A 13,215-nucleotide genomic window follows, 5' to 3' on the forward strand; every position below is an offset into this window, starting at 1 on the left:
GAGAAGAGAGTTTCATAAAAGGAGTGTCTTCGAAAACAAAATAACGCGTGGAAAAAGAAAACTCCATATACCTACCTTTCCTTTGAAATTGGAATTTGAAATTCAAATTTGAAAGAGGCATGGCATGTACCTAGGTGCATGGAAACAGACCAACATAAATTCTGAGTGGGAAGGCTAAGAAGGGAAACATTAATTTCGAAATTCAAATTTTTAGAGCCATTTTTTTAGGATTAGGGTTAGGCAATTAGGGTTTGCATGTTTGCTAGGATTAGATATAAAGGATAGTTTTTGAATTTGTATAGATTGAATTTAGGATTAAATATGTATTTTATCCATATTTATGTTAACTTTTTGTTTTAGTCATTCTAAAAAAATTCTTCAACTTTTAGTCATCTTTTCATCTTCATTTTTGGTCTTTCCTTTAAAGTAAACTCATATGTAGAATTTATATTTTTGAATACAATTTTGCAAAAAAATTTATAATATTATAAGAATCTCTTCAAAAGTTCTCGTGAGCTTAATTCAGTTAGTAAGGACAATGCATAATATATGCAAGGTCCAGGGTTCGAACCCTGGACACCTTTTTCATCCATACCCCCAATATACACCTCATGTAGCACTAGAGACATTTTAGTAATTTCACCTCATCATCACATTATCTCTTTTATCCTCGTATTCTCTCTTTTCTCTTTGAACACATATCACCTTTCATCTCACCACCACCATGGCCACCACTCTCTCATTCACCTTCCCACAACCGTCGTCGTCGTTCTATATCACTACCACCTCGTCGCTGCTCTGTTGTCACCAGTGTGAGAGTTGTGGATGGAGAAGAAAGAGTGCATGACATAGAGAAACTGAGGAGAGAGAAAAGGCAATGTGAGAGAGATGGGTGAGTCTAGCAACAACGAGGTGGTGGAGGGAGGCGACAGGTGGTCAGAGAAGAAAGAATATAAAGACATGAGAGAGAAAAGGCAATGTGAATGGGAGAGGATGAGTTCAGCGCGCGACTGTGTGAGAAAAGGTCGTGCGAATGGGAGGGGTCAAGGAGGGAGGGAGGGAGAGAGAGAGAGAGAGAGAGAGAGAGAGAGTTGAGTTGACATATTTTATCTTAAATTTTTGCCACGTGGGGGTGTAGAATAGAGGGATTGCTACTTAAGGGTATCTAAATGCCAAGACTCTTTCCAAATGGTTTTGCTACTTCGCATCATTTAGATATAACAAAAAGTTTGATCGACATCATAAAAAATTATTGCAAATTTAGTTCACCAACTTTCCTTTTTTATATAAAATAAAATAGTTCAAGTCATTTCGTTAATAATAAAATGACTAATACATGGAAGAGAACGTTAAACATAATACTATGGAAATGGATAAGGTTGTAACTACACTATTCCTTGCTCTAATTCCTCCTAATAATGGAAATCCTCAAAAGACTTAATGAGCGCATGCCTATTTTACTTATTGGAAGCTTATGCAACATTTAAGTCAAACTATTGGCTAATTGTTTGAAGGTGTTTCACAAGGTAATTTCTATCAACCAACCAATCAACCTTTATTGATGGCCATCAAATATTAATGGTGTTTTTACGAGGAATGAAATTGTGGATTTGGTTAGAAGAAAATGTAGCAAGGCCATCAAATATTAATGGTGTTTTTACGAGGAATGAAATTGTGGATTTGGTTAGAAGAAAATGTAGCAAATTTTTCCTACTTAAAGTAGACTTGTGGAAGCCATATGATATAGTGAGTTGGTATTACTTATTTTGTGTTATGAGATACATGGGGTTTCGAACACAAATGATTGAGTTGGATGAAGGTATGCAATAACACGCTATTTTAGCTTCACTATTTATCAAACTTTATGTCCTATATGTGGATGAGTTTTGAATGGGAACATCATGGTTTAAGGGTAAATCATTTCATTCAATTTGGATATATTTTTAGAGATAAAAAGTATAAAATGACTCACTATTTGATTGGGAAGCACTTGGGTGACATAATGTCACCGTGACATTAAATCTAGACCACACAACACACATTGCCACATAACATCTGGGCCACACAACACATACAACACATCTGGGCCACACAACACAACACATTTGTGTGGCCTCAGGGACGGACCCACGTGTTCCACTATGTGGGCCGTGGCCCTCACTTAGTTTAGAATTTTTTATTTTAAAATACATGTTTGGTGTGAGGTAGTGTTTGTGACTGTGTAGCAGTGGTTTTAAAATACTACTACCTAGTAGTTAGTACATTACAAAGCCCTCAATATAAAACAATTGTATTATCCAATTTCTAATATGACGTAAGAGTTAAGACAATTGGATTTAAGAATATGTTGGCAAACAGCTCCAGGAAGTGAGCTTTAAGAAAATACAAAAACATAGCCAATACTATCATAACTCATGCATAGCCAAAGAACATGTGAGTGGAAATAGAAAGCAAGAAATAACCCCATTTTTTTTATTTTTAAGAAGAGAAAAATAAGTCTATTTTTGAGAGCCTGAAAACTATTTTTTAGATGTATGCTCTAACCGTTAATTTTTAGAATCAGGGGGGATTGACAATCTTTTTATAAAGTTCATTGACACAAAAAAAAATATACAGTGTATCGCTAGTATATTTACTTGTATTACTTTTGCAAAATGCAATAACGGAAAGACATTTCTTTGCTAGGATATTGTAAAAATTTAATGTGAAATTGCATGTAAAAAGTGGCCAAATTATGGGTGTATATGTGGCCTACACTGTCCAAAATTTCTGGGTCCGTCCCTGTGTGGCCTAGATTTAATGTCACGGTGACATTATGTCACCCGAGTATTTTCCCTATTTGATTTGATTAGCCACTGTTTGTTCAATTTGGCTCCATCAAAATGGGATCATTTTTTAAGAGAATGATGAGGTTGATATGGACGTGGTTGGACACATAAAGGTAATCTCATAGGGATGATTTATCTTGAGTGACTGAAGAAAAAAAAGGTATATATAGATTTTTTTATTAAGCTTCGGAATCCTTTTTGTTGTTGTCTTACTGAATCATTTTAATTAAGCGTTTGAGCTTTAATTTATATATGATTTAGAGTATCTACTGTACTCTACACTTGTATATCGTCTTGATTATCTAAAAAATATTATTTGCTCTTACTTTCACTGGAAACCTCGCTTTGACCAAGTGTTGCTTCTGGCTTTCCCGATTTTCAAAATCGAGAGCGGAGATGGGTGTGTTGATACCCCAACCCACCTCCTCCTTAGTAAATCAATATTTTTATTTTTTTTATACTCATATACTTATTCAATTTATTTAATATTTAATCTTTTTTGCAATTGAAAATATAATTTTCGTTTAGTTTTAATTAAGTATTATTTAATAATTATTATTCTATATATGTATGGGTGAGGCGAGAAAATCCAACCCTCATCAAAACCAAAATCAAAACCCAAATTCTAACCCATATGAAAAAACTGACAAGTGCCAGATTTTTACAGAGTTTGGTATTAGACTATAGTTAGTTAGAGTGTTTGAGAAGCTTGGTTAAGAGTTAGTTAGAGTTAGTTACACAACTAAACTCTATATATAGGAACACTCATGTATCATTTCATTCATCTGTTATCAAATCTAGTTTACTCTACTATGAGTCACTATGTGTATCTCCCACATGAATACACCTATGCTCTCTTTCTAACTGATCACTATGATCTTTATCCCTGGGATTCCATGATTCATAACATGGTATCAGAGTGATACCCTAGGGATGAAGATGATGATGCTTCCGCTTCCGGCTGACATTGATGAAGATGACGACTCCGATGACGCAACTTCTGCTTCTGCGATTAAGGAACCTTCAGCTTCTCATGATTGCATCTGATTCGGCAGTTTCGATTCTCCAATCATTCCGGTTTCTACTCCTTCAATCGAACCAAAATTCGATGGATTCTCCGTCAAGATTGGTGAGATTTCATGCGTTTTCGTTGATTCTTGCACGAACATCGTCGATTGTGACGATTCTATGTTCGTTGCTTCCGAAGAAGACGATTACGTGAAGGTTCTTGAACCAACATTGAAGAATTGCGACTCTGTTTTTTATGTCACTGAAGCTTCGGAACATTTCATCATACACACAACTCCGGTGAGATTGAGGAGCTCTGTTTACGGCGTCGCCGCCGTGAGGCTTTTCGCCTCGTGGTTGTTCGTCGGAAAACAGGCTGAACCACCTGTTTTCACGTTCAACCATCAGCTTAAGTTTTTCGATTTACATGATGAGTACATATTGGATTTCGATCCCGGTGGAAGAACTGGTCCGTGTTTGCTGTTCTTCGTTTTCAAAGTTCTCCAACAAATCCAATTACGTTTGTGGTGGAGGCCTTGGGATAGAGGAAAACAACGTCTGTCTTTGTTCGATACACACTGTAAGACACCATTGCAGAAGCTCTCGATTCAGAATCTTAACATATCAAGAAACAGGACCACGCCATTTTGTTCTTCAAATTCAATGACTCACCGTTCAGCAGTGAAAATCGATTTCGATTCAAATTGGATTCGATCATCAGTCTCAAAGATTCACAGTTCTGGATACTTTTGAGTGAATTGAAATTTTGTTTTTCCACTATTGTTATTGAACGAAACTGGTATGGTTTGTAGCATCGCGTTTTGTTTTTTGCTATATCCTGCAGAAGCGTGTTTGGGAAAGAGATTCTTGTTCCAATTTTCAGAGGAGGATCACGTTTGCAGAGTTTTGTTACCAGAATCGTGTTTGCTACAAGTCAGTCTCGAAGTCCTTGCAAAACCACATCTTAGAAAAGCTGATTTTCAAAATCGCATTTTTACATAAGTTGTTTTGGCTGAGAAGTGCGTTTGGAACTCAGAATCGCGTTTCGTAATTTCGTTTCAAATAAGTTGTTTTTTTTTTGCAAAAGCACTTCTGGAATAAGCATGGTTAAGGTTCTTAAGAGGAAGAAGAAGTCAGAAACGCGTAAGAGGTTTGAGCACAGGGTTTCAAGCTTTCTCACATGTTCTCCATCCTCCACATTACTGGGCTTCACTATGGGCTTCATTAGCTTTGCTGAATTTTTTGTCTTTTACTTAGTTTACCCTGCACTTTACTTAGTTTTCGGTATAGTGAATAAACTGTCATTATCATTGTATTTCAAACTCAAATTGGTGAATTTCTCCACTGAGTTTGAGGGGGACTATTAGACAGATTTTTACAGAGTTTGGTATTAGACTATAGTTAGTTAGAGTGTTTGAGAAGCTTGGTTAAGAGTTAGTTAGAGTTAGTTACACAACTAAACTCTATATATAGGAACACTCATGTATCATTTCATTCATCTTTTATCAAATCTAGTTTACTCTACTATGAGTCACTATGGTAATTGGTTTGACTTGTTAGATTCAACACGCATGCTCGAATCACATAATTCAATTTTTTCTAATAACAATGTATATAATGGAGACTCAATCGAACAATTTATTTTTGTCATACTTGATTTAGAAACTTGTCATGAGACTAAACAATCATGTAGCAATGGACTTCACAAATTTAAAAAATATTTTCTTTCACCAAACTGTGAGACAACTTTGTGTTCAAAGTACAAACTATCAAAAATGTCAAAATACTCTTTTTATGTTCCAACATAAAAAATATTACATCTCAAGTACATATCTATACATGTTTTGTCAAATACTTGTTGTTTGGTGAATCCAACACACCCCTTAACGTTTAACCTATTTTAGAGAGCTTTTCGAATTATGTAATTCAAAGACGTGCGAAAAAGTTTAACTAAGCCCACCAAAACATTGAGCCCATAAATAATGAAAGCGCAACAAGGGTTTAACTAAGCCATGTGAGTGGCAAAGAAGCGCAGTAGGTCGTAACCCTAAAATCTGAAGTTCGATAAAATAAATAAATATCCTTTTTCTTCATTTCTCTCCCTCTCGGTCGATCGATCGATAGAACTCGCGTCTCATTCACCTCTCTCTCATCATCTCACATGGCTGAAGAAGAAGAGGTTATTGTTGCAGTACCAGGTACAAGCCTCGTTTCTTCTGATTGTAAGCGCAAGTTCGAAGATCTACTACACTCTCAACCCACCGAATCTAACACTGACGGTGTAGAAACTGAGGACGATGTAAACAAGCGTCCTCGTCTTGACGACGATAACCGGAATGACCTAGGTAAGGAAAATGACAAGGAGCCATCTAAAGCAACTGAGCAAGACGCTTCTTCTGGAGACAAACAACCTGATTCCAGCTCTATTGACCCCACCTTACAGAATGACACTTCTTCAGGACAAAAGCAACCTATATCCGGGTCTGACACAACCACACAAAAAATCGAGGTTCCTAGCAATAAGGTATGTGTGTATTCTCTTAGGCTTGGATGCGTAGTATTGAGCTCAATCATGTTGCATGCTTATTGTCAATCTTGGACTTTGTGTACAATCAAACTCGACAATGTTTTTTTGAAGACCATGATGGACTTCACATATTACCTCTTTTGTTTACCGATCAATTATATGTCGTGAAGTGCTAGCAACACTTTCTTTTGAACACTCTCTCTAATACTCACTTTCTTATTCTTTTAAATCATTGTGGGTCTACACTTTGGAAATAGAACCTATACAAAGTGGCGGGACATACATTGGTTACATCCAATAAAAGAGTGAGTGATAGAGAGAGTGTTGAAAAGTGAGTGCTGCTAGCATTCCTCTTATATGTTTGATGTATGCTTTAACTTGATTTCAAAATTGGACTCCTAATGTGCATCATGTCAATTGTTTTGGACTATGTTTGTTTTTTACCGAGTTGAAATAATCAAGCCTGCCTGAGTTCAGTGGCGGATCTTGACTTAAATATTTGGGGGTGCCAAACTTCTACGAAATATATATTAAATGGTTTCAACCAATAGCAATAATTAACAACTGGCCTAGTGGTATGAAACCATTTAATAGAATTTGTTGGAGCCATGCAGGTGTCGAACCTGCGACCTTTACAACATTGTGGCACCCCTCAACCACTGCAGCGGATAGAATTTGTTGGGCAAATTACATCTAATATACTATATAACCAAAATCTGGAGGATGCCGTGGCCCCCGCCGGCCACTGAAGAGATCCGCCACTGCCTGAGTTCATGGCACTCGCCAAAAAAATGCCTGAGTTCAAGGCACTCGCCAAAAAAATGCACGAGTTATGGACACTGCCAATTGTTTTTTCTGAAGTTCAAATGATCGCACTTGTCCAAGTATAGGGATTTTTTTCCACCCACTTAGTTATATTGAGCAAGATTGTGAGGGGGAGAGTACAGGAAAAAGTTAAATTTGGCAGAACATTATGATGGTTGAATGAATACAAAAACATGTTTATAATTGATTACACTGGAGATTAAGCTGGGGTAAACACCCATTTCAAAAAAAGATGATGGAATCTAGTTGGATGATTCTGTCATGTGTGGGGAAGACCTATTGAAGCCTGCTAGGATTAAAGTTTGCAAATTTTATTTTGAATGAGCTTCATTTTACAATCAGTTTCAAACTGAGTTTCAAGTCAAACTTAAGGCAAAAATCAGTTTACAATCAGACCCAACTGAAAATTAATCAAGAGGTTTTTTTTGTCAGTTTTTCTTTTTCAACGGATAATAGTCCAATAGGAGGTAGAGGGTGATTAAAAAAATTGGATCAACTAATTAATGAAGATCTAAATTTATAGTGTTTACCTTTAGACATGATCTTCAATAGGGCATTGATTGTTTGGCTTTTAGAAAAATTCATATTTAATTCACTACATGTTAAAAAACTAAAAGATTTTATAAATAAGTTATTGTTGAAATTAGATATTTTTTGGCTATTTGCTTGTATTACTATTGAATTCTATACATAATATTTATATACAGATTGACTGTGCAAATTTTTTGTATCCTCATCAAATCCCTAAGATAGAGTCATGATATTCAAAAGACAGACTCTAGTTTCAACCAAACGCCTAAATATATTCTCTAAACCATTTTCTATACTTTCAATTGCATTCTCCAAAGCCTCAAATCTTTCATGTGCAACATTAGAACCTTCACTTATAAGGGTTCTCAAAGATTCCTTATAATCTGGAAATAACAAAAACATTCCGGATTATATAAGCTGAACAGCACCAGAATGCCTATTTGGAGGGTTTTTTTTAGAGAGATTTCATGGAAAATAAGTAATAAAGGCATAAAAAAACAAGTAAACAGCTTAAAACAAACATAAACAACAAAGTATTATAGGATGATGTTCGAAGAGGAGCTTTTGAACTCGATCCAGCTGACCTGCCAACTGACATATTTCTATCGGAAGACCAATTGGATCGAGTTCATAGAAACCTTTTCGGATTTAGATCTGCAACATAATGATGAAAGACAAGGTGTTTCAAGCGGATTATATATTTTTGACAGCATGTTGAAGATTACATAATGTCCTCAAATAGAGAGCTATCTATTTGCGACAACATTAGATAGATCCTCAACGCAATGGCAAAAAATTTCATGGCTTCTTTGATGTGTTTTTTGTCAGTTCGCACCATCTTTTGCTAAATCGTCATCTCATTTAACCAGTCAGCACTGCCAAGTCATCTGACTAGTGACATGGCAGTGATTAACTGGGTGGAGGGACCAAATTTTAAGTGATTAAATTTTGCAGTGGCGAATTGAAATAATTAAGAAATATCCAAACTTAAAACTCGCCTTATTTGCGGGGATTAAAAGTGTAAATAAACCGTTTAGAAATTTGGGATGAGAATGAACAAATTTGTTTGGAAGAGAGCAATCTTCTCAAACAAATTATGAATAAAGCTCCACCACTTTGGTCTACGCAATGAATGAGACTTATCACCCACATTGGCCTCATAATTAAATTTGCACCGTGTCACACATTACAACTTGAGCTAACCTCAAAGCAGTGTAGGATACATATCAAAACATAGAAATTTGAATGTCATCAAAACAAAGAATTTTGAATGTCGATCCTAACTGCATTGAAGCTAAATTCAAGTAATAGTGTTAGCCATCCATGAATCTTTAGTCAAGCAATTTGTTCTGTTTTATACCACAAGCTCCATACTATTCAACCTTAGCAGACCGATGTGGGACATATATAACAAAGGACATACTTGACTTTTAAAAAAATTTAAAAGTATTAATATATTTTCATTGAGATGTGGATATATTTTCAGTTAAAATATTCATTCCCATTTGTAGTCTTATGATTGTGTTATTTTCTATTCAGATATTAATATATTTTCGTCTAAAATAGTCGATGTAGAAAAATGTTCATAATCTTGTGTGTAAACTTATTATTTTTATATTTTTATTCTGATATTAACATATATTCCCTTCTTTTGTAAAAAAAAAAAAAACATATTCTTCTAGAAATTGTTGTCAAAAGCGAAACCAATTTTTTTCCATGTTTTTAGTGTTTTGAAACCACAAGGTATTTAGGGTTTGGTGTGTTGTTCTTTTTTTGATCAAGTTTGGTGTGTTGTTCTGATACATATAAACCGGGCATAAAATAAAAAAATTGCAAATATTATTTTAGATCAATATTATTATTTTTAGATGAAATATCAAAATATTGGTTTGGGCCTTTTATTATAAATAGCAACAAGTTATACAATTGAAGAATTGATTCATTACTTTAGCGATGAAAAAAAGAAGGGAACAACCAGAATCGAGGGTTCATTCAACCTATTCTTCTACTACGGTTAATTGTTACTGTTTTGTATATCTGTTTGAGAAAATTATTATAGTAGTTTTATGAAATAATCATAGTTTTTATTCATATTCAACTAATTAAAAATTATTTTTCACTGCAGGGAAACAATTTGGTTGACAGGATCAGCGATTTACCAGATGAGTTATTGCTTTACATTCTCTCTTTTCTCCCAGCCAAACTGACGTTTACTATGGCCTTTCTTTCCAAGCGGTGGACCCCACTTTGCTATCCACCCTCCAAAATATTTTGCTTCGAGTGTCCTTTTAGAAACCATCAAAAAATTTATAAATTTAATGTGACAAAATGGCTAGAAGCCGCAATACAATGTCATATGGAGGAACTTCATCTCACTTTGCCTTCCCACACCTTGACGCCCGATCTTTTCGTCTCAAAAACCCTTGTTGTTATAAAAATTGAAAGAGTATATGTTGGAAAGGATACTTCATGTGTTCATCTTCCATCACTCAAAACCCTAAGCTTGATATCAGTTTCTTTTGAAAATCGGAATGATTACATAAATTTTCTTCATGCTTGTCCTATCCTAGAAGATTTGCATGCTGAACCTATTTATTTTATTCAACTTAATGAAAAAACTGCATCCAAATTAGAAGTTCTTAAACCCTTGACATTGGTTACAGTACTGAGTGTAGGGATAATGGATGGTCTGTTTAATAATGTCAAGTTTCCACTCGTAGATATGGAATGCACAAAAGAGGTCTCTTTGAGAGCCATTCCCCTCTTTCCAAAATTAATTTATATTAAACTAGTGTTTCCTAGTTATTCATATATTTGTTGGGATGGTGTAGTTGAACGGCTCCTCCATTGTCCCAGGCTTGAAATTCTTTTCATTAAAAAGGTATTTTAATTTGTTTGCTTGTTCTTTTTGTCCATATATATATTTTGATAAATGTTATTTGATTGATCATTATGGTGTCATTCGATCCATGCATAATAATGTAGCTAAACTCACTTAGTGGAATAATGTTTGTTTATTTATTTTTGTCCCTTTGGCAGTGGAGGTTTACGAGCTTATCCGAGGAATGGAAATACCCAATTTCGGTTCTTGAATGGGATTCGTCTAACCTTAGATCATGTACTATATTCAACTTCGATGGCTCGGAAAATGATCTTCGATTTGCAAAATATATTTTACAGAAATCGGGTCTTCTACAAGACATGACAATTGGCAATACTACTAAAAAAATGATGGTTTTGCCAGAAAGTGAAATTATAGAACAACTGTCCTCCTATCCTAGGAAATCTCCAGGATGTACACTTTCATTTTTAGCTTGATAGTTTTGACAACATACATAGGTTTGGTCCTATTGCACAAATTAACTGGGATGGCGATCTTCAGTATTTGATGAATTCTATGGTAGATTCTGTTTGCATGCTTTTAATTTTATATGCTTTTAAAGTAGAAAAATAAGAATAAATTTATTGTATTTCCTGCATTATCCAATTTTAACATTGCAGGTAAGGAATGTTATAGTACTGTTTTGATGATTCATGCTTAACTAGTTTTCTCTCTCTTTTTTTTTTTTTATAAAATGTCTAGGACCCTCTAGATTCATATATTTTTTCGGTTGATATCTTGAAATGTGTATTTTGTGTTTACACTAATAATCATATTTAATCATAACTTTCATAAGTACTACTAAAGTTAAACATATGATTGTCCTCACGAGCTTAGCTCAGTTGGTATGGACAATGCATCCGGGGTTCAAACCCCAGCCACCACAAAAAAAAAAAAAACGTTATACATAATTACATATGATTCATTGTAATTTGTTAACTATGTAATTTTTTTTACGCCGCACCAATTATATAAAAGAAAATTGCTACTTTTAGTGAAAGAAATCCAACGAAAACTTCACGATAGCTACTCCATGTATCATAAAAAAAAAAAAAAAAAACTGCCCCGTTACCACCCATGATGTTTTCCGGCCAGCAAGCAAGTTTATTGGCTAAGTGTTGTTTTGCGATCCACTCGGAACACATTCTCTCGCAATGCTCTATATATAAACTGAGATGAGAAATGCTCGGGCAATGCTCGGAACACGACGATTAAGAGAATTATAAAGGAAATTGGAGAATAAACTGAGTGAGATGTCTGACTAAAAAGAAGAAAAGAAACGAAAAATCAAAATGAATCAAACATTTTTTTTATTAATTTTAAGTGTATCAAAAGATAAAAGAGAAGGTGACAATCTATAACCCTGGTCAGCCGCGATAACCCGTCGAATCTTTCCCTCCTATATTGCTGGCCGGTATCAAGTTCTGTCACCATTGCAAATGGTGTTGTCTTCTCTATCTCTCTATTTGATGTTGTCTAATTCCTTTTTCCTCTCTCATCTTCACTTCAAGGCATCAGTCGCCCATTGCTTCCTTACCAATGTTAACTGCAAATTCATATATGAAAACGTATTCTGAAATAAATTAAGAAGCACTAACCATATGTGATATGATCGATGATGCGTCGAGTACTTGGTCCAGTGCAGCCTCGTTGTCATGTGTTCCTTGAACACGTGACGACTCACAATTTAGATTTGTCAATTCTTGAAATGGCATCATGGTAATGGGAAGGGAATTGATGAATATATAGGATAGCAAGATGAGAACGAAAGAACGTATTATTATTAATTGATTCTTCCAAAATTGATGAATACATTTGAAGAGAAGGATAGCATATTCTTTCAAGCTGCACAACGGCGCAGACACAAATACCTACGCTAGTCGCTAACTTTTTGTATTTTCTTCCATTTTCATTACAAAAATGAAAATGATTTTGTCAACATGTTAGGCTAGTTGTGGAAAATTAAATTTTATAGCAATTGTTACAGAATGCATGGAAGTAGTAACCAAAAGAATTATTATAAAAGCAACCAAAAAAAAAAAAATGCATGCAAGTGGGTTAGTTGTGTTTTCTAACACCTTTAACTAAATTTTCACCCGGTAATTTTTAGAACAATGATATTTATACAATCATTCGATTCATTCCATATTTTCAACTACCATTACCACTTTTTCCTTTGTCATGTACAGTGTTTCTTTTAATATATAGGTGTTAGTGGTTAGTTTGTTAGGGGGAGAAAATTTGTCAACGGCATGGATCGAACTTTGAACCTTCTCGTTTAATGCCTCAATTCCCGTTGATTACAAATTCAACGACTCTGTTATGTATAGCGTGTTTGCTTCTATGTCCGTTTTTCATCAAACTAGTTGCTCTGTTGATTCATGAATGTCCAAATTTGATATTCCTCTTCAACTATGTCGAAATTTGGTGTGTATATATATATAGGATCATCTACAATTAGATGAAAAATATGCTAAAGGGAGGTTAAAAGTAATTTCTTGCAGTAATTTATGATTTGGATGTTTAACAATTATGGTTTATTAAACACCCAAATATTTTACTATGAAAGAAATGAAAAGGACCATAATTATTCAAGAAACTATCTTTAACTTCTT

At 34.7% G+C, this 13,215-nt stretch overlaps 1 protein-coding gene across 1 annotated transcript; it reads left to right on the top strand.

The window, feature by feature from the left end:
• The first annotated feature begins 5,928 nt into the window (after positions 1-5,928).
• On the top strand, positions 5,929-11,264 carry LOC146913748 (FBD-associated F-box protein At4g10400-like). Its single transcript, XM_085716961.1, has 3 exons — positions 5,929-6,360; positions 9,845-10,600; positions 10,759-11,264. The coding sequence occupies exons 1-3, from the start codon at positions 5,998-6,000 to the stop codon at positions 11,035-11,037; spliced, it is 1,398 nt and encodes a 465-aa protein (XP_085573087.1). The 5' UTR covers positions 5,929-5,997; the 3' UTR covers positions 11,038-11,264.
• Positions 11,265-13,215: the final 1,951 nt, after the last annotated feature.

Source organism: Medicago sativa, chromosome 6 (assembly GCF_051527215.1).
Source record: "Medicago sativa cultivar Bolivia chromosome 6, Bolivia_mono, whole genome shotgun sequence".
NCBI classification, from domain to species: Eukaryota; Viridiplantae; Streptophyta; class Magnoliopsida; order Fabales; family Fabaceae; genus Medicago; species Medicago sativa.

What these genes read in the sequence shown, in the direction of transcription:
- LOC146913748 (XM_085716961.1), top strand. Translation starts at nt 5,998, where the DNA reads ATGGCTGAAGAAGAAGAGGTTATTGTTGCAGTACCAGGTACAAGCCTC. An exon ending in TCGAGGTTCCTAGCAATAAG is followed by an intron (nt 6,361 to 9,844) that starts GTATGTGTGTAT and finishes TTTTCACTGCAG; the next exon opens with GGAAACAATTTGGTTGACAG. An exon ending in AAATTCTTTTCATTAAAAAG is followed by an intron (nt 10,601 to 10,758) that starts GTATTTTAATTT and finishes TCCCTTTGGCAG; the next exon opens with TGGAGGTTTACGAGCTTATC.